At 43.9% G+C, this 22,228-nt stretch overlaps 1 protein-coding gene across 14 annotated transcripts in view; it reads left to right on the plus strand.

The window, feature by feature from the left end:
• The window catches only part of prdm16 (PR domain containing 16), a 196,494-nt gene that overhangs the window by 111,310 nt on the left and 62,956 nt on the right, over positions 1-22,228 (plus strand). For 13 of the 14 annotated variants that reach the window (XM_055510210.1, XM_055510212.1, XM_055510211.1 and 10 more), the window contains one exon: positions 18,384-18,434. In XM_055510210.1, coding sequence (XP_055366185.1) covers positions 18,384-18,434 — 51 coding nt within the window. The remainder of the gene's footprint in view (positions 1-18,383; positions 18,435-22,228) is intronic. The other variant, XM_055510206.1, reaches the window with a different exon arrangement.

Raw genomic sequence — 22,228 nt, forward strand, 5'->3', positions numbered from 1 at the left:
TGTTGTCTGCCTTCCTCCAAGCCCGCTCGATGAATAAATGAATGCAGAGAGACTAACAGAGCTGTAGCAGTCTTCAAATGACTGACTTTGTTTTACAGTTAAATACACCAACCAACAAAGTGAATGACTACATTATCTCAAAGGATGAGGTTCATTGCAATTTCAGTTCATCAGGAGTCAAAAAAATAATCAGCCAGAGCTGTAGCAGTTTTAGTACTGTACCTTTATAAATGGTTTCATCAGAACAAAATATCATGTGGGAAGAACAAACACTAACACTACAAACACTAAGTTTGTTTGTGTACAAATAGTTAGACTTTGTCTTATACAGTAACTCTGATCATTACCAGAAAACGAGGCTAGAACAACTAGTTAGAATTTAAAAATCTGCCCTCTTCCATAGCAACATCAGCGTGTGCATAGTTAAAGTGATGTATGTACAGTATGTGGACTCTACTTTACCCAAAGTGGCAAACTGATATGATACACTGACTCATATTCTTCTGACTGTCGCATTAAATCAGTATCCAATCAGTATTTCTTTGTCTGAGCACTCTTTCCCAGCAGCACAGCTATCATTAAGTGACTCATTTAGGCCATCACAGGTAGGCCCACATCATAGCCCGCTGGTGGCTTTTGATGGGGAATGGAGTTTTTTCTATTGTAATGCATGCTGAAGTAGCCAGGACTAGTGTGACCCCTATAGTTTGGCACTGCATTAGTGCCAGAACACCCAGCAGTGCGCCTTTAACCTGGGGACGACAGGGCCATGATTATGTTCTCCGCAGGGTAGGCTTGGCTGGTGGACTACACACAATGAGACATGCGTGCAGTCACACACTGTATGTAGACTCCATGGCAATTATCATTTTATATATTTTCTACAAGTTAGTTATAGTTTGTGATAGGTTTTAGACTTCATTTAATTCTATTTTATTTGATTCTGCTTTTGTTGTCATGTTCTAGTGAGGTCCTGTTTTATGATACACAATATGTAGGCTTTAAATCTCAAACGGATGGTGACAAGGAATTCACAACTACAGTAGATATCACAGCTGAGTCTGAGTGTTTTGTGAGGTGGGTTGAGTTTCCTATTAACACCTAGGACTATTTTCTATTGTTGAGCGTGCAGCAGCCATTGAATAAGCACACACACACACACACACACACACACACACACACACACACACACACACACACACACACACACACACACAATACAAAATCAGACAAGTAGGCACACTTACTCTGTCCATCCATTTCCCTCCTTACCACCATATCAGCTCTACGGTTACTGTGTTTACTGTCTCTATTCACTTACTGACTCACACACACACACACACACACACACACACACACACACACACACACACACACACACACACACACACACACACACACGCTGACACACAAACACAGGATCCTTTCGCATTTCGAGATAATTCCCTCTCCTCTTGCTCTTCTTGTCTCAGTATCCTGAGCCACTAGACACTGAATGGACCACAGGGAAAGCTGATCTCACAGACACATATTCACACACGCACGCACACACACAAAACTGCGTGTGGTCCCATCAAATTGGTCCTTACTCTTTTCCTAAGGCTTCATCAGGTCCTAATGTCAGGATCTTGGACTTAAGACTAATCTTTAAAATTCCTCACTGTTTCAGTCTCTACATGTCATCAAAAGTCACCTGCCCCTTCAGTTCAACTGTTCCAATCTTTTGTAAGATTTTTGTGACTGCACAGGGTTGGATTGTTTTCTGTTCCCGTCTTTCTCTCTATGTCCCTCCTATTTATATTTTCTTCCTTGTTCTCCTATTCCGCCTTTGCATAATTCAAATCAGAATCCCCAAGTGAGCACCTTGCTCTTGACCTAGCTTAGAAAGCTCCTGATTGCTTTAATAGCAGTCCTTGGACCTAGAAGGTGGGTGTCTTTAAAGAACTGTGGTGAGAGTGGTGTGTGAATGTGTGTACAACCGAAGGGTGGTTGATTAGAACTGACCTCAAGAGTGTCAGGAGAAAAAGAAGTAGAAATATTCAGAGTGGAAGTGTGCGCTTGCATAATTGGGCCACAGATGAATGTAGTGAGGTCAAGTAGAACAAATGCTCAGTGGAATGAACTCAGAGGCTTTAAAACACAAACATATATATGTGTGTGATGGAGGGGCATTGGCCACTTTGAGGTTAGAGAAGCCAGGCTGTGTTGGAAAAAGTTGCCAGTTCCAATCTCCAGTCAGGGATAGCCAACAGTAGGGGCCTGTGGTTTGTAGTAGGATGCTCCCACATGGAACTGAGTTTAAGTGTGTGAGCATAGCGTTGCTGAGAAAGAGCTACTGTGTTCTGTTGGGTTACCCTTGGCAAGGAAACTTAAAAATACCAGTAGGCATAAACAAAAATAAAAAAGCAAGCAGGCGTGTTTTGCAAAAGAGGCACAAATGTGCACAAAGCTAAGTCCTTCAACAGTGGGATTGCCCCAGTATTGGCCAAAGTCAGGAACCCCAGAGTGAGGCTAGCTGAGGTTGGGGCGAGGCCTGGCAAACCCAAGATTCTGAATTAGGCCCGCCATTCAAAGTTGCTGAAAGGCCGTCCTGAGCCTCCTATTTTCTACCAGCAAATTGGGAGGAAATCTGGCTATTGTGCAGAGTTTTGAAGAGGCTGGTGGAGGGGAGGGAGCTGCACACTGTGCTTACCTATAGATGAGAGTGGACACAAAGGCTTCTGGGACATCCAGGAGAGGCTTTGAAATCCTAATTTTCTGGAGACAGGAGGCTGCCTCTAGTAGCTTCTGGAGCAGGGAAAGACAATGGATATAGATTAAGTAAAATAAAAGTACGATGAGACAAGAATGATGAGGTTAACACTTCAAACAGTACATTTCTTGAATTAGTTGTAAATTCCCTGCTTTGATGATGTTGAATTACACTGTTTTAACCTTCATGCAGCTCAAGTGTGCGTGAGAAAACAGCCTTCACATCAGGATGATGATAATGACGATGCCAGTCTTTGAGGAGGGCTTTGATGGATGATGATTGTTGTGACCTACGTTGAATTGAACGTTGTTGCGTATGAGAGAAGACAGACAATCCCCCAGGCTGTGTAGCCACAGAGAGGCCAGGCACACACAAACACTCTTTTTCTGATGGGTGGCGCTGGGCTACAGCGACCCTCTTCCTGATCAGCAGTGCAGCCTGGGGCTCTTCCGGAGTCTCTCACCCTTACGAGCGTCCAGCTCCCTCCCCGTTTCGTCTACTATACCAATGCCATCCCTCTTCTTATTTTCTCTCTTCTTTCTCGCTCTCTCATTAATCACTGTCAGGCCGCTCAACAACAAGGCCGGCATTCTTCCCGTGTCTGCCTCCTCGGGTCCTCATATATGTCATTGTGCCCTGACCCTCCCCCCCTTCACCAACTCAGCGGTCACCATCATCCTTTCACGTGGCCAAAACCCAGGCCCACACTACCAACATGAAAGGTTGTTCAGAGGCAGCAGAAGGAGGAGAAAAAAGTGAAGAGGAGGCATTTCTCTAACTTCTGTCTATTCTTCCTGCTTCTTTCTTCCTTCTTCCAGCCGGAGGAAGAAAGGGATGCCACAGTCATTTACATAATTCATTGGAGGCACAAGAGAAAATGGGCCATTGAGTAGTTAGAAAAAGTTTGGATGGAGCAGTCATGGGGGGGTGGAGGGGATATGTATGCCAGTCTTTGTGCCAGTGGACCCTCCACTTTTCTTCATTCATCACAACTCCCCACACACACAGTCATTGTCCCATGTTTGTCATTAACCTCTGGTATAAGTCTGCCGCCTTTCTTCCTACCAAGACCAGTCTCCAAGGAAAAGACATCATTTCATTATGTCTTGGCAAAGCAGGGAAATTGACGTTTCATGGGCCCGTTTTGCTGATGTAGAAATCTGGGCACTGCAGAAGTAAAAGTCATTAACCTGAATGTCCAGGAAGGAGAAGCGAGTGAGAGCAGGAAGCTCGATTATGGGAAGATGATGCTGACGTTTGCTATAAGGATACATTCTCTGACACGTTCACATAAAACATAAGTCAGGTGTATGTGGTGCATTTGCTCTTTTTTTGCTTTATTTCCACTATTAAGTCAAATGAATCACAGCATCCTATCACTAATACCCTGTTTAAACTGTTAACTTCCAGGTTTACATTAAATAATGAGACCACTTATCGCATGAGCTCCTCAGCGTGCTTTTGTTTACAGAGAAGCAGATTGCCTCTAAATAAGTAGTCATTTGGGAGAAACATGTGCTCAGAAATCCTCTCTGTACGTCCTCCATCCTAGAGCATCTGTATGTATTTGTTGTACTAATGAACAGAAGAAAAGTTCCCGGGGGGCCCTGCAGAAGGGTCTGTGAGAGAGAAAAGCCGTGGCAGGGCTGAAGTGGACTTCGCTGAGTGGTCAGCTGGCATGAGGTTGACAGCGAGAGAACAGAAGACAGTGAGAATGATGGAGACTTGACCCCACAACCTCCTCCCTCCTTTTCTCTTGCCTTTTCCTCCAACCCCTACTCAACCGTTCTCTCAAAATGATAGATGGCCCTCCTCCTTATTCATGTCAAAAGCTCCTGCTCCCCCTCCTTCAGACCTCCAAACTTACATGCTTGTTTTCTGCAATCAACAGTCTGATCGACATTCTAGTCATCCCAAAGACAAGATCAGCCTTTTTCTTCTGCGTTGCTGTAAACCAGTCTCCAACCTTTTCACGCAGACTTGAAACCTTTCATAGGCACAGACTCATGTCTGCTGAAATGTTTACCTCAAGGCAGCACGTATGGATTGGACTGATGGATAAGACAGATCAAAGGGCGGAGAGAGAGGTGGAGAATGAGGAGTTGAGACACTGGACAGTAAATTACTTTGCCAATCAATCTTCCCCCTGGGTGCCCTTGATGAGGGCTGTTCAGACTTTAAGTAAACCTCCTACAGTTTGTCAGCAGAGGGCTGAGGAACCGGCTGGACAAACGAGTCACAAGATTAAATGTTTTTGCGGCCAGAGACGGAAGGCAAGTAAAAGACAGAGGAGACCGTATGAAGCAGTGGGAGAAACTGGGAGGGCAAGTTCAAGAGAAAATGTGTGAGGTGAGCTGGGAGGGCAGCGTTTGGATTAAAAACCGGGAGAGGTGAGCTGTGGGAATGAAAAGGGTCACTAATAAGGTATAAAAAAGAAAAGTGTTAAGGAAGGTTTGCACCGAGGAATGTGTCCGCTTCCTTCACACTTTGGTTTCAGTAGCTTCTCACACACACACACACACACACACACACACACACACACACACACACACACACACACACACACACACACACACACACACACACACACACACACACACACACACACTGGCCACTGGCGGCTTCATGGGTGGCACGACGGGGTGACACGCTGTGACTTCAAACATGTGACGCTTCACATTTACAGAAGAGCGCGAGACTAAAGCTACGGGATCCGTCGGTGCCTGTTTAGTAACTGGGCACGAAGAGGAGATCACCATGATCGCACTCTTCATGCACGCAGCGGCTTTTTTCCCCTTTTACGCTTGTTTGCTGGCACGTTGCAGGGAGCCTCTGCCCAGAACTGCAAAGGAGAGAGTGAGGGCTGTTGAGAATGTTAATTTGGTAATTTGTTGTTTTATATACGCAAGGGGAGGGATGATGGCGATGGCGGTGGTGCAACAAGGGCAGCACACACTGTCTGTGTGTTTGGGGCCGTTTGGGGAGGCTGTGGTGGGAAGAGAGGGTAACACGGGGTGACAAGGGCCAGCTCAGTGATGCATATGACTCCCAACCAAGTTATTTTTCTTCAAGAGAATTGGGCAAAAATACCATGACGGTCAGAGAGCAAGAAGCGCCCCATGCCCATAGAAGGTATTAAGATGTCTCTGATACATAGCTGCCCTCCTCCTCCTCCTCCTTTCCCTATGTCTCTTACTCTGTCACTCTCTCATTCGTGAATCTGGGACGGTGGCCAAGTGCCACCAAAGACACTAAAGCTAATAAATCATTCTCATTTCAACATCTGCCCAGTCCCATAGAGCTGCCCACTGCCACAACCCCACCCCTTGTGAAGATGGGTCCTTGGCTTTATTCCTCTTTCAGCATCCCTCCATACTCTCCCACTGACACCCCCTCCCTAACTGACAAAACGTCTATTGTCCCACGCTGAAGTGAAGAAGAGACCCTCTTTTCCCTTCTTTGACAAAAGCCGTCTGAAGCCAAGATGGGGACTGCCAGCCGAGATGCCTGGGACTCGGCAGGGTTGCCTCTTCTCCCCCTTATACTTTTCTCTCGCCTTCTGGTTCCTCCATCGCTTGCTCTTCTTTTACTTTTAATACTCCCCTCCTGTGGAGGTCACTCACTCAATTCGCCCCCCGCCCTTTTCATAGTGTTGAACTCTCAGCCTTGCATAAAGACATCAAGTGACAGCAGTGAGAGAAAACAGCCAGATTTGGCAGAAAGAGATATTCGACATGGCTGTCAGTGGCCATTCTGCATGGCTTTTGTTCCTTGGGTGTAGTTGAAATAGATAAATAAACAGTCATAGGCTGAAAAGCTGGGATCAGAAGCTTGTCCCATTTATTCATATTGAACGCAAAAGAGAAAGAGGCAAAACCTGCTGCTGCCAATTAAGAAGAATGACACAAAACTCAATTCACAGTGTTTAGGTTTGTTTTCATGGCCGATGCTAAAACTATTCAGTGTCTTTCTGTAGTTCGCTCCAAAGATGGCAGTAGGTCTTTAGCATTGTGGGTGTCTCTGTGTGACAGACAAGATCTGGGGAGTCGTCGCTGCACGCATCGGTTAAGAAGCGCGCTCTCCACGGTTACTCACAAGGCATCGTTTGCTGTGAATACACAGAACTCTTTCCCAGCACCTCCAACTCACCCCCAACAACAGGGAGTACCGCCCAGTGCTGTGCACGGGCCAGCCTCCGGCCACATTCACAGGACTCAACAACTGCCTCAACTCTCCACTCAACTGTTGTATTTGAAACTCAAGTGTGTCTTTCATTTAACCGAGCTCTAATAAAACAATACAAAAAAATGATTAAATAATCAAATGTTACCACAGCAAAATGCTTAATACTGTACTTTTGATACTACTCTTCAGACTAACGACTAGAAAAAGATCAATAGCTGATTTGACAAAAACTAAATAATAACTGTTTGAGAAGGGGGCTCCATAATTATTACATCAACTTGTTTAATATTTTCCATTGCTCACTGGCGGGCTTTAATCCTTAACTATCCAAATGTTTTCATTTTGCCCAAACTACTCAAGCAGGGAAGAACATTTACCAACAAGGCTCCGTGATGAATTAGTCAATTAGCGTCAGTGGCGTTTTGTGTTTCATATTTTATTCTGAATTATGTAGATGGAGGCAATGTAATTAATGTTTTTTTTTTTCTTTTTTGACTGTTTGGGTCATTATGCATGGAAATGTATTTGCATGTAATCTAGAGATTTGAGTGTTTGCTCATTAAAATTGGCTTTAGAATGGGAATACTCATTCTAGCATCCATTTTGACTAAATATGATTAGCTCTTTAAAATTTCCCTCCAGAAAGAGTGTATGAAAATATTGAACAGAATCCATAATCGGAATCTTGGCTCTCAGGCAGACCACGTTCCTTCACAGATCTTCTTTTCCCCCTGCAAAACATTGAGATTTCCAATTAGCCCCCGAGAAGAATGGCTAATTTACCACAGTGTGCAGGCGCCTGATGTCTCAATCTGCCGAGTGTCAGCGCTGTGAAAGGGAGTACTCTCATGTGGTTACACACACATACACACACACACACACAGACTAACTGAGAGACACGAGGCCATAAAAGAAACCATGTTGTATTAAGGGGCGAGGGCTAAGAAAAAAAATCAGATCCGCCATTGGCCGTAGAAGAAAATGTTCATTTAGACAATTATGTTTCATTAGTGCAGAACAAAGCAGAACAAGAGAAGAGGGATTTCATTGAGCCACTGGAGTGGCCTGGACAGACAGCAGTTGAGCAGCGGCCCCAGATTGACTCATCTGTGAGCAGACAGCCAGCCAGCTTCTCCGCACAACACCCACATTGTCCACTGTGCCAGCGAGCCAGAGCAGCGCTCCTCTCCTCAGGGGGCGGCCTGAGACCAACATATTGTAGATACATGTTAGCCTTGGCCTGGCTTTCTGTATGCTGCATGGCGCATTCAGTGGAAAGGAGGGAGAGGATGAGAAATCAAAGGTTTTTAGAAAGGAGAAGCCTGTCTGACAGATTAACCATGTCAGGAAACCAGCAAATCCAGACAGCAATACAAAAATGCTTATATCGAAGTTTAAAACAACATAAAAGTACATTTAGTGTTTCTCATAGAAAGTTAAAGACAATGGGAGATAGCTTCTGTTTTGTGAGAGATGATGTTGCAATAATCTGCTGACTTCATACGTTTGTGGTTTTGGTTTGGATATTTGTCAAAATCAGCTTGCTGGATCCTCCATCATCATCTTTTGGACCTTATGTGACCCCCTGCTTCTCTCAATGGAAAACCTTAAAGCTGTAGCAATGTCATGCTGTGTAATGGTCACTAGCAAGCGGCCAAGCTATCTCCCTTTGCGCCGATACAGAGAGAGAGAGAGAGAGATTTCTGTCTGGCTCCCAAAACCCAAACATCATCAGTGACACGGTCCTATTTGTTCCCAGCCCATACCCTGCACTTAAACACACACAGTTCACCACAAAATGTTGTTTTATCTTCTATGTCTCCACTGTCACTGACCAGAGGCAGGCTAACTGAAACTTCCCTGTCTCTCTCCGTTTGTGGCCAATCCCTCATTCACTTAAGGCCCATCAGTGGCCACAGTCCTTATCTCGCCCAAGGCAGCCTTGTGATAACACTGTTAACAACAATAATGTGTGGTGTGAGGGAGCCACTGGAGCTACCACTGTCAGGGTGAGTGAGTCAGGTCAAGGGCTTTTAACATCTGGTGATGCAGTGCTCAGTGTCGTTTGTCATCATAACCCCACGCAGTGTCTCCTCTTTTTTTAATCTGTGCCACTTGCTCATCGTTTTTCGCTTTCTAACCACTTCCTATGGTTTCTGTGTTTTAACGTTAACAATGTCGGGAAAAGGGGGAGCCCAGTGGGACCAAGGGCTTCTCTCCCCATGCGCCTTAGGGAAAACGCTGGTGTTATTTTAGAAATCACACTGTTAAAGATTAATGTGGGCCTAGAGGAGTGTGTCATCGTTCCTTAACGACAGGGCCCAGACACTGCATAAAGCCGGCACTGTGCTCTGTCCCGCGGCCCAAGGACAGATAAGTTTCCTCTCACCAAGCTCACCCCTCTCACTCCCTCCTCCTTTGTCCAATAACTTTCTTCGTAAGTCATCTATTACAACCGCAGGGGCCAGAATAAAAGAAGTGAGTGAACTACTCCAAAAGTCAGTTTCTTCCCTCCTCTTGATTTGTTTTTTTCTTTTTCTTTGTTTTTTGTTATTGAAATAGACTAAGGCGTGGGCGCTGAGTAGCACATTCTGGCATCGCAGATATAAAAACAAGAAGAAAAGGGTCAAGAGGGTGTTCGCGAACCTTTTCCGTGCTGATTGGTCTAGTTAGATGACTAATGGAAAGTCCCAGTTCCAAACTGTGACCATGCAACTCCCCCAATAAAGTCATCTGTCATCATCCTGTGGACGGGCCAGACAGACAGACAGCTGTAAACCAAGGTTCAGAGACCACGACAGCGCATCCTATCTGTGCATATCACACTCTTGTTATTCTAAAGGCCAGGGAGGATGGTGATAGCTCCACATTAAAAAATAAAGCCGGTATCACTGACACCAATGAAGATAATACTGATAAGCGTTTTCAGCAACCGATGCCAGCGATAACGAAACCTGCAAGGTTTGTTGGGTGTCTTGTCTGAGGTGTGCAAACGGGACTTATACCTCACTGAAGGTTTCTGCTGATAACGGAAGCGCTCGATAAGCCGGGGAACATCAATCCTATTGACAGAGATAGTCTCTGCCTCTCGTTAATAAGGCTGTAAAGGGCCTTCACCTTATATTGCCCAGCTAATAAAGTCATTTGTGATCAGCCCGAAGGTCAACTGAATGGATACTCACATTCACCTGCATGCTGGAGGGGGAATCGTCTTTGACATTGAATTTGGCTTTGGTATTAAGTGTCATTGATTGAACTTTAACATGGAGTATCTTCTACCTGGCGTTGTGTTCTGCCCCAAAGTCCACTGTAATACAGTTGTTCCAGTCCCCGCCCCAGGATAGCAGCCCCATCGTATCATTGCTTTTGCAACATCATTACCACGTGCTCTTTTGAAGTCTCAGAGCATTCCTGAAATTATCGAAACCAGCCACACTTCGTCTCATCTTGGGTTTTGATGGCAAAAACATCAAACAATGGCCTTTGTACGAAGGAGTGGGACTGTTACATTATCTCCACTTCATTATATCTCCTCCAAAGAGTCGCCAAGGCCAAACCATAAAGGCTGATGACAGAGGCCCCGAAGAGTCTGCACTGGTTTCATCCCAAAAGCAGAGACAGTGATGTTTCAAGAAGCTGAGTAAGCAGGACTCGTGATCTGGGACACTGTAGCCATGTAATCAATTTCATTAGCAACATAAATCACGACAGCGTGACATTTATTGTGGAGGTGATGGGTTGATCGTGTGGACTTGGAGACAGCTCTTGCAGTGATAAATGTTGCTATCTCTTGAGAGAGAGGATAACCGGTGTGCGTATGTGAGCAGTCACACAGAAGGAGGGTTGAATGGAAACAAGGTGGATGCAGCACGAGGGCCCCAAAGAGGCCGCTGTGCAGCTACAAGTGTCACATTGAGACAGGAAGAACGAAATAGTGGACAATTGATTAGCACAGTGGATGTGAACTGTCATTTCCTAATGCAACTAGTGCTTCATTGTGTAGCCATAGTTTCATAGTTTTTCTGGGAATTATGCATTTTTTTGTTAAAAAAACAGTTAACAAAAAATCTATAATGACACTTTTAACAGTCGTAATCCAGGCTTTACAAGCTTTTATGCCAGCATTTGGATTTTTTATAAATTGTTTGTGTAGTGGCTGCTCATGGTTTAGGGGTTGTTCTATGCATCTTTTTTCCCCTTTTGCATAAAATGTTCCTCACTGGCCTCCGTTATGAAAGAAACAGTTTGTAGCCGCTATCTCCAGACAGTATCTTTTGGCAGTAGCAGCTGGCTTAACTGCTCTGGTCATTATACGTTTCCACCATGTAAATAATCTGATTGGCCACCAAAAAGAAATCACAAGGATAAACAGTCTACTAGTTACAGTCCATTTGTTAGACATAAGCATGTTTTGTGTTTTATCACCATATCTCACTCAAAGCAATACACATACTAATAACCACCATTAGAACTATTATTATTGCTGTATTTATATCTTTCGCTCGCCTCAGCCAATAGTTATTGTGCTTGACCTAAACATTTACAGCCTTTTTTATTTGACTTGCTGGTGGCATTGTTGAATTAGCCATATGTGTTCTTTTTAAATTTTTGGACAGGGTCACGTCTGATAGATTTGGTCCCCCGTCATTTCAGATACATTTATATTTTACATTTTCAACTACATGTGCAACATGGACACTGTTTACTCACTGGCCACATGCACCTCTCTTACTCACAGAGACCACGCTCCACATCTTCTCTGTATGCGCCTTTGTACAGGCCATAGCAGTACCAAAGTTCACAGAAGGAATAAAGACAGGCTAAAAGCGATTGCATAGAGAGGCTGTGGGAGATGTTGGATAATTGATTAGCGAAACCGTCTCTGCTCTAACTTTGTAAGGCTTAAACGATTGCCGTATTACTTTATTTCTGTGTTCAGCTCTCATATGCTTGCTGTATGTGGGATCTGTTGGGTTTAGTTGTGTAAGGTCTTAAACCTTACTTTGTAAAGTGCCTTGAGATAACCTTGTTGTGATTTGGCGCTAGATAAATAAAATATAATAAAAAATATATACTGTATTTATGTGCTTGAAAACAAAAACCCACTCAAAGCCCAAGCAGCAAGGCCACGGTCAGGCCTTGCTTGTTTATCTGCTGGAGGAGTCTCATCAGCGACTCACTCACTGTGGCTTTGGCTTCTTTAAGCGGCATCATCATGTGTAGCGCTCGACCTCGGCATAAACCCTTGAAGCCTTGAAGAAAGCATCTGCTTGTCCCAGGCACCGACTATACTGTATATTGATGCACTCACTCACTGTAGACTCTAAGTCACAAAAAATATTTCAGGTTTATGCTTGAGCCCATGTCCAAACTCCTTGTATATCAAAAAAACAGAGGAAGGTCTGCCCACCTACAAAAACACACAAGTAAATATTTTTTCCAAAAATTTGAAACTAGCTTTCTAAAATACGCCTTTTCATCTCATTTTCATTCTAACTTCTGTCCTGAGCAAACCTGTCCTTCCCGCACATATAGTGGACTTAAAGTGAGGAGAAATGAAATGCTACCAAAACACCCATATTTATGCTGAAATATGCAAACAGTGTAAACGTTATGCAATTTACTTGCCAGTTGTCTGTCGTCACGTGACAATATCTCAGTGGCTGCTGTCCAGCAAAGCCCCTGAAGTGATGAGAGATCCCACCCTCTGCCTCTGTTTCCTTTTTGACCTACCTACCGCGTTCCTGGTTTGAATTAAGGATTCATACTGGCATTAGACAGACAGACAGACAGTGTGGTCTGGTGTATGTTTCAAAATACACAGTCAGTTTGCATTGGGGGGAAATGGAGATATGAAACATATGACATTGCTGAGCTGAAAAGTCAATATCAGATTTATGTAGTGAATACATGTATATTCATATTTGCATAGGCTACTCAGACAACTCACTCAGCTAAGGTGTGTGGAATAAAAAGTATCCATAGCATGACCTTTGATTCAATCTATATGCCCTGAAGTCGAGACCCTAAATCTTTGTCCCATAACCTCCTGCTTGCTAAGAGGAAATAGGTGTCATGGGACGAATAGAACATCATTAGAAATAAGGGGATATTATTTTTCCTCCTGCTGCCATGTATCGATAACGGCAACCTTTATCAAAATGAAGGAGGAGGATGTGATATATCATTATCTGAGAGGCATGCCGCAGCAGCTGCCGATGCTGTGTAGGCAATCCTCTTAGGCCAGAAGGTTGGGTTATTTATTGGGCCTTAACCCTGCGGCTGCCACAATATCTGCTTGCAGAAGATCTATTGGCACACCCTTATTCACTTATGATTATTACTGATCATCGGCCCAAATGACTTATCAATAAAGCAGAGGCCGGGCAGATAATTTATCTGTATGCTTCTGTCGATATCAAGTTCAGAGTCAACAGTCTTGAATGGATGAGGGTCCTTGGACACCAGGTGATGGATGGTCGTGCAAGAATAAGATGAAAATATTACCCTTTTAATAAATTTGTAGGTTCTTACTCTGCCGCTTGTCCCTTCACCTTCCTATTGCATTTCTGCCAAAGTGCAAACTTCAGCTTCACACATCACTTTCTTGAAGAGGAAAGACTTCAAGCACCACAACTGTCAGATGACATGAATACAAATGTTTGATGAAAATACGCTTTAGAGCACTGTATGCGCTTCGACTGCACATGTCCCTGCAAGACCAATGAATCACAGAGGACATTGAAATGATGAGACAAGCCTCTCTGAGGTCAACGTAAACCTTGTCAGGATATTTCACTGTGGCATTCTCTTCATAAATCACACAAAGACTCTTAGGACACACGGGGTCAACGCTCGTTCTGTAAATATCTTCCGTTTGTATTTGACAAGTGGCCGTGACTTTCCAGAGTCATACAATAGTCCGGAGTGTTTGCCTTCCAAATCTAATCTTTGTGCACTAAGCTCTATCTCACCAACAGTTTTGAGTTCCGTCACAGGCCGCACCCTGCAAAGGCCCATCTGGATGAAGGGTTGGGTAACACTGTTAGCTTTAACGTGGTGTGATAAGTGTCAAGATAATCCGATCTCTCCTTTTCCTCGAAGACAATGGCATCTCATGCATTCTGCTGGAATTAATTTATTTTGCTTTTGCCAGTGAACTGTGTAATTTGTCTCACATTAAGTGTCAACATGGACAGTGATAAGAACAAAACAGCAAACATGGTGGTAGAGTAACTGCCTTCTAGATGAACTGAAACAGTAAAGCAGAGGGCAAAAAATGGGGCAAAGCTTCTATCAGCTGTGATATTTGCTTTGGCTTCACATCTTCCATTTAATAAAGCCATCATAAATATATTCTATCTTATGGAGCCCGACTTCCTGGTATTTACCAGAGAACGCTTCGACTCTACTTCCCCCTTCTTCCACCTTCCTATTTAAGCTTCATGAGCAACCTCATTGTTGAGGCATGTTTTGAAGACGTCGTAGCTCTGGTCTTGTTTTGGGTCAGCTGTCAAGGCTCCTATCTCTGGGAAGTCCCAAAATAGCCCCATTTTACACCCTTTTAAAGGACCTGCAGGAGAAGGGACTGGAACAACCACCAGGCACCATCTAGCGTAATGCTGAAAAGCAGATTGAATCAGACGTGTATCCTTAGTCAAACAATCCCGAACACATTCTGGCAGAAAAGTGCAAAAGGTTTGTTATCAGTGAGTTCAACAATAACGAGAGAGCTCAGAGCAAAACACTGGAGATGTGATATCCACACCTCCTTTGCTTCCTTTTTTGGAGAAGTTGTGTCATGTCATTGAAGTGATCCAATCAGGTTTGCCAGTATCTGGAAGTCGGAGGAATTGCGTCCATTGGTTGAGATCATGTTTGACATAACGGTTAGCTCCCATTTGAAAGAAGCCTTCAATGAGAAACAGAGCCTCCCTTTGCATTCTTCTCCTTTTCCTCCTCTGTCTGACACAAATACACTCTGTGCAGTTTATTATTCAACACAACCCGCAGTGAAAGACCGCTTCCTCTCTCATCTATATGTCAAAAAGATCAATAACCAGTCCAGGGCATTGCCACCACAATGAAATCCTGTCAACATGCCAAGAAGCTGCTAAAGTTCCCAATAAATGCGTAGCAAAACTTTCAATTTGTGGGTTTCTTGGTGTGGCTCTTGCAGCCAATGGCTTGTCAGTCACAGCCCTGCTTAAAAAAAACTGAGGTTTGTTTGCTGCTGGCCCTTTTTGGAAACTTGTGGCTTTGTGACATCCGCAGCCATCCATTGGGCTACGTTGCTGAATTGCCTCATATTATCCAGAGTTGAGGCGAATTGTTTTTGGCAGAATGCTAACATTTTCCTACGATACAAACCTCCAAGTGGGACCCTTTTTATTCACGTTGCGCCTGACAAGCAAGCTCTGCAAGTTCCTCCTCCAGTTACCATGGCTACGCACCTAGCCTACTCATTGATTTCTTTGACTTGAAGATTACTGCATGGGTCGTTCTCTGAAGGTTTCAGTTGAACTGTACATGCAAAAACCACGCTGCGCTTCATGGCCACATACACAAAGGCCACTGGGGACATTTTTGCTGTTTTCACATACAGTAAAATGAGTTCTGGAAATAAACTGCACAGGATTTCGCCGGGTCATCTGTTTTAGGCTGTGACAGGTCTTGTAAAAACAATGAGGCAGTTCACTCAATGAGTGTCTCTCCGTACGTCGTGTTTTCTTTTGTCTGTTTGGTCATTACAGCACGTCAACGTGATTGGTGCTAAAGTGGTGCTGAAAACCTCCTGACTTTGTCCAAAAACAAAAGCTGGGCTATGAAACACTAATAATGGTGGGGTTTCCCCTCCCACCTAGTGTGAAAGCACACGCACACATCCACAAATGCACACGTTTAAACATAACCCTAATGAGAGTCTGGACAACTCCTGTTGGAAGCGTTCTGCAGGTGGCTGCACTTTCATCAAGCCACGGCTGGATTTGTTTATGTTTGAGGTCATACGGGCCAGAGAGAGAGGTTTGTGTGCCCAGACACACACTTAAACACACTTTCTAATTACCCTTGATTCAGTGTTTTCTCTTTTCCATAAGACATATTGACATGTCAGCATTCAGTAGGCAAGATACAGAACAAATGGACAATTTTACCTCTCTCTGTGTAGTGGAAAATCTATCCCTCTCAACATAGGCCGGTCTCTATTTGGACCTGTCTCACCAACCCAGAGTAAAAGTCACTTTGAGATGACGGTGACACGTGCAATAAATCATAGCGCCACCAGTCATTGACCAATCACATTTTCCTTCTCTAATTAATAGCTTATTTATTTGCTTGGCGGGTTTTTGCTGCAAGGCTAGGCTTGGTCTGCGTGTGTGTGTGTGTGTGTGTGTGTGTGTGTGTGTGTGTGTGTGTGTGTGTGTGTGTGTGTGTGCGTGCGTGCGTGCGTGCGTGCGTGCGTGCGTGCGTGCGTGCGTGCGTGCGTGCGTGCGTGCGTGCGTGTGCACTAAGCTACCATTGAAAATGTCTCAATCAGCCTTTGTGTTACCGTTATTGTCATCATCGCACATGTTCTTGTTTCACCAGTAAAAACCGAGGGCTTTAAATTTTTCAATTTAATACAAAAAAAAAAACTTGAATAAACACATAACCGCATCTAATTTTAAGCCAGGTTTATACTTAAATGTAGATTCCTGAGAGTCCGCTCTGTTTTTGTGGAGTCAAGAAATGTAGGTTTACACAATAAAATGCTTACATAGTCCTGACCCCCCACTTTGAGCCAGTACACATTAAGGTATCCGTAAAACCACTCATGTCTGCTCGCATATCTTCTACAATTTAGGTTGTTCTGGCACAATTTGATACACGCTTCTATTTAGACTTTGCATGTAGCGGAACAGAGAAGAGGAAAAGTCTAGAAATTGCCCTATAGTTGTTGAATGCCTGGTAGCATTTTAGACAACCCGGCCAAGCTGTTGGCTTTGTAAACTGTTGCAGCTGGTCTTGTGCATTACAAGAAAGGGGAAGTCCCCCCCCCCCCTCCCCTGACTCCGTCTGTCTGTTCCATCAACCATTGTGCTGCCATTTTTTGAGTTCACGACACACAAGAATTTTTCAGACACAGTAACTTTATCCTTCATTTTAAAGAAACCCTTTTTTTAAGTAGCTTCACTTTTACCTTTTATTTCTTAATAAATACCATCAAATCAGTATCGGAGCATCTGCGTGTTTGTATGTACACTATACATAATTTAATCATACAGTACTCTGAAATACAATACATGTATGTAGAGCATTGTCCGAACAATTAAATTTACTGTATAAACAAAATTTACCCATCATTATTAAATGATAATGGACAAATGATTTTGACATTTTTGGGAAATGGCATTCCCTGTCTGAGATGTGTTTACGAACGCATTGTTTTAAACTCAGATAATGCTGAAGTTCTAAGGATATGGTTTCAAGTATTGGTGGTGTAATGCTCCTATTTGCTTCCTACCAAACTATTTCTAGAACTTGCATAAGCTGCTGTATGTCAAATATATGTAATGTCCGCATAGTTTCCATGGTAGATTCCACAACAGATAAATGTCTCCTTCCCTATGATGGAGGGCAACATTAGTAAAGAAAGTCCAAACCTGAACATGTCTGCTGAAATATAAAGGCAGCCAGTCTTTCTACAGCACCCACAGCCCAGCTACTGTTAAAGGGCAGATGGAAGGATAGGGAACAGGAAAAAGGAGGCTCACATATTCCGTGTGTCTGTGTTTGAGGAAGTTTTATAGACCTCATTTCACTTAAACTCAGTAAGTACCACCCCACCTAACACTACACTCAAAACAGTCTCCATCTCGCTTTTGATCCTCAGTTGCCATCAATGGGCTTCAGAGAGGCCGAGAAAGAGACAGACAGACGGTGAAAGACTCTGTGTTGCCATTCTATGTGAAATGCCCCTCACTGCAGCGGAGCAGGCCCATCTCTTCATCATTCCCCCACTTCCTTCATTTCCTCTGGCAGACACTGGGAGCATTCTACCACCCATCTGCCCCCAGTAAATATTGCTTGAAGGCTTAATTATCCACACACTTACACACACGCACAGACACAAACACATTCTCAGCGAAATTTCCTGCAGCGCTGAAGCGGTGAATTAACGTCAAGTCTGTGGAGCATTCATTCGTCAGAGTGGGTGTGTATGTAGTGTTATGTTTGCCTCTGTGTGTGTTTTTGTGACCTCTCGGCCCATTATTTTATCCCTCTGGTTACACTGCTAGCCCAAGGGCTGCCGAAAACCCATGCAGTGGTCTTGACTACAGCTCATGGCTGATTTCCTGTCACGCACCCAAATCAATGCTTTCATAAACAGATTTGCTCTTTTCTCCTCAAAATTGATTAACAATGTGAATTAGGCTAAACATGTATATCTTTTTCTTTTTCTCAGCAGATGATGAATGACCATGAAGACACCTCCCCTGACAGCTGTATCAAGAAGGTAGGATATATACAGTATATTTGTGTTGTATCAGTCCTTCATGGTTTTCCATAGATATCGTGTTTTTATTGATGTGCTTGTCTGGTTTTCTATGACCTACTGTAACAATGCTCTCAAATCTTCTAGTTCTGCTTAAGCACATACTAGTAATGTACACATTATTCATTGTCCCACATTCCCAGCAACACTCCAGGTTTTATTTATACCTAGAGTAACCTTTTCCCCACTCAGACAGAAACACTGAGAACCATGAACACACGTCCAACTGACCAGTAACTGACCAGTTTATGAGGCGATAAATTTATTGAAGAGGCGGCGCAGTTCGTTTTTACAGCCAGTGTCGGAAGGTCAGGACAGGACAGCGCGAGACGCCACGTCCATCTAATGGTCCGTGAAAGAACAATAGCTGCAGCGGAGTGGGCCGTATTTCTGAGAATGACTGAAGCCATGCAGGCATAACTCCAACTCAAGTCAATGTCATAGTTAAGACCCAAATCGACTAGGACATGACAGTGCCAACATATGTACAGTAGGACTTTTACTTTTTAGCTTAAACTAATCAAAGTTTGAATTTCTCTACTTTTCTAAACTGATAGGCTGACCTTGCAGTATAAAAACTAATATGACATAATTGAAATGTGTATCCACCTATTAATGTTTGATAGCTGAAAAATTAGAGTGGAAACATGCATTATGTTGTGGAAATAGAAGACTGTGGATGTTTAGCTACTGTGAAACTAGTTTCAATGTAATATGGCTCTAGCGTTGCAGAAAAGAGAGATGAGATGTGGAATTTATCTTCAAAGTCTGTACTGTATGTGCTCTCTGTATTATCTGACATGATAGGACGACCAAAACATCAGGAGACAAAAAAACATCTGAGATGCCTCATGAGCAACTTCAGCAAGATGTATTTCACTGCAAACCCATTTTGGCATTTATGGTTATGACCAATTTTCCCTTAGAAAAACAAAATCACTCGAACACACTCATTTGCATTTCAGGTCAAGGGTCTTGTTTCTGTGTCCTCTACGAACAGGCGAGCATGCAAATCACCGACTGCTTGGCTGATTTGAAATCCTGCATTAGTCAATGAGCTTATTTTAAGAGTTGACCGCAGGTGGTTTGGGCTGTTCCCTGTTTCCCACATGTTCATACAATGTGGAAGAAACTGGCTGCTTTTATAAACTGCCCAACCACCTTCCACATGAGAGTGGCCCGTGCACACAAACACACGTGTACGCAGACATGCTTACACATAAACAGGTACGAGCATGACGCAGTAATGCACACACTCTGATGACAGAACGCAGATACACACCACACTTACCTACAGTCCATAAAGCCCAACAAACACACACGTTCCACATCTCATTATGCAGAGTGTGAGTTGTGGTGGGCCCTCATCGAGCGGCGGCAGACCACATGCCTGTTATAAATATGAGCAAAATTATGCATGAGCCATTCGCAATGACATGACTCATTCATCCACATCATGCAGTCGCACACAAACACGGCGCATAGGCGCACACACACGAACGCGAGTGCACCCGTAAACATTAACTTCCCCTGCCTTTGCTGCCTGATTAAGGGAGAATGTTAATTGAGTTGTAGCCGGTGAATAAAGTAGTTCATTGGTGAAAGGTTCATATGTGTTATTAGAGCTCTACACTTAAGGTCTGTTGTGCTTTCATAGGTTACATATTTTTATTGATAGATGACGACTGCATGTTACAGAATGTATGCGATCGCTTTAAATTATATTTTAGCTTTGGTGAACAGGCTGTAAAAGTAAAAAAAACTGATGGTATAGAATGGGACTTTTAGTCTAATTCAAATCATGAAGCACTGACATGTATGTGTTTTGTAACTAAGTGAATACTGCACTTACCTTCATGCCATTGTGCTGATTCAGTCTGAGAGTAAAGTCAAGTGGGGGCACCAGTAGAGTCTGGGTTAAGACGAGGGATAAAACAGAAGCAAAGATGTTATTGCAGCTTCTCCAGCCGACCTTCTGAAAGCTTCTTGGAACTTTTAGCTTTGTGTGTGTGTGTGTGTGTGTGTGTGGGGTGTGTGGGGGGGGGGGCAGAGATTCAAGGCCTTGGATTTATTGGATTCGTGTCCTGCACTTGCTTAGACGTGGATCGAGCCGTCTTGGTTTACACACATGCTCACATAAATACGCATGCATCTTTACGCCCCACACGCAGGACAGATAATAAAAAGATGTGTTATCGGAATCCCTTCATTGCTTACTTCATCCTCCCTCCTTTGCTCATTTTATCATGTTGTCGGAGCTATAGATTGCTATCAGAGACTACTGGCGATAGGATCAGGGATTGTTTGCTTTGGTCTGGCCCGGCCATACAAAATAGGACTGTCTGCTTACGTGTGTTCTCATTCAAGCTCATACACTTAAGTGTGTGTGTGTAGGCCCAAGTTAATAGGGTATTGGAGCCCTTGGATTTAAAACAGTTCCTGGATAGAGAGCGGGGAACAGAAGACAGTGTGTGCTCTGTGTGTCTGCATGTGTGTGCTAATCCTCGTCTTCAGAAGAGCGCTGCTGTCCATCTCGACGCGTGTAAACACTCCGGCAGATCAGATGGCAGATAACGACTTCCCTCCATTCAACCAGCAGAAAAAAAATCAATGAGCACTGATTGCTTTTTTCCCAAGACGATCATCCCTCGCCCGAAGGCTACTATCTATCTTGCTCCCTCTCTGTCAGTTCTCTGTCCGTCTCGCTCTCAAAGCTGCATTCACGCACTCTCAATACCAAAGTGATTGAATCAATTTATGCAGCTTTTCACATCGGACTTAAGATGCAGTGGAATATAAGACGTCGGGGCCAAGCTACTCTGTCTTTTTTCGCTCTTTCTCTGTTACTTGAAGGTTGACACGCCTGTCTAACGCATTTCACTTAAGCACTGATGCATTCTAGATAGTGACAAATGTCTTTCTTTTCATGCATGACAGAGGTGTTTTTTTTTCATGCTCCTTGTAGCACTTGTTGATCACTGGATCATGATCCAGTGTTTGGTGTAAATGTGCGTCCTAGCCGCGACATTAGTTGAAGTGGAGTAAATGACAGGGGCTGAGATGAACTCTGACCTATAAGTCAAATTTCCCACTCCATGTTGAAAGACGGAGGAGCCAAATGGGCATCAGCTGCCGCCGTGATTATAGGCGAGTCTGTGTGCACAGCCTTTTTATTCCCATATCAAGCTGCGGAATCGAGTCCCTACGTACGTGGGCCAAATGACCCTAAATGTATGAGCACTATTACGAGGACAGAGGGAGGCTCGTGGGTCACAGAAGTGCTCCGGCGCTTCAGGCCATAGTTTACCCCCTACAAACAGCGCCACAGCCCCATCCATCCTCCAGCTTAAAGAGGCTCATGATTGATTAATAATTATCATAATTTGTTTGAAATGATTATCTGGATATTATAATCACTGCCACCCCAGTGTGCGAGGGGCCCAGTGTGCGGGGGTAAGTCATTTAACAACACAGATGCCCTCCGGTTCCTGTGGCGGCTCTGTGTGTGTGTTTATGAGTTTATTGGGTGAATGACCAGGCCTTCGCTGTGGAGTGATGGGCCCAAAAATCAGAAAATGTCCTAAATGCACACACGCAAATAGTTATATTACTTCTCTTAACCTTTAGCTGATTCCATCATTGTAATGTGAACATTTTATAGGCTGCGTCATGACTATGCTAACCATTGCATGACCAGGAGGGTCCCCAACATCTTCTTGTCATTCTCAGGCAGTGAGCAAACATGCTGTAGGACC

The sequence above is a fragment of the Betta splendens genome, chromosome 7 (assembly GCF_900634795.4).
Source record: "Betta splendens chromosome 7, fBetSpl5.4, whole genome shotgun sequence".
NCBI lineage: Eukaryota > Metazoa > Chordata > Actinopteri > Anabantiformes > Osphronemidae > Betta > Betta splendens.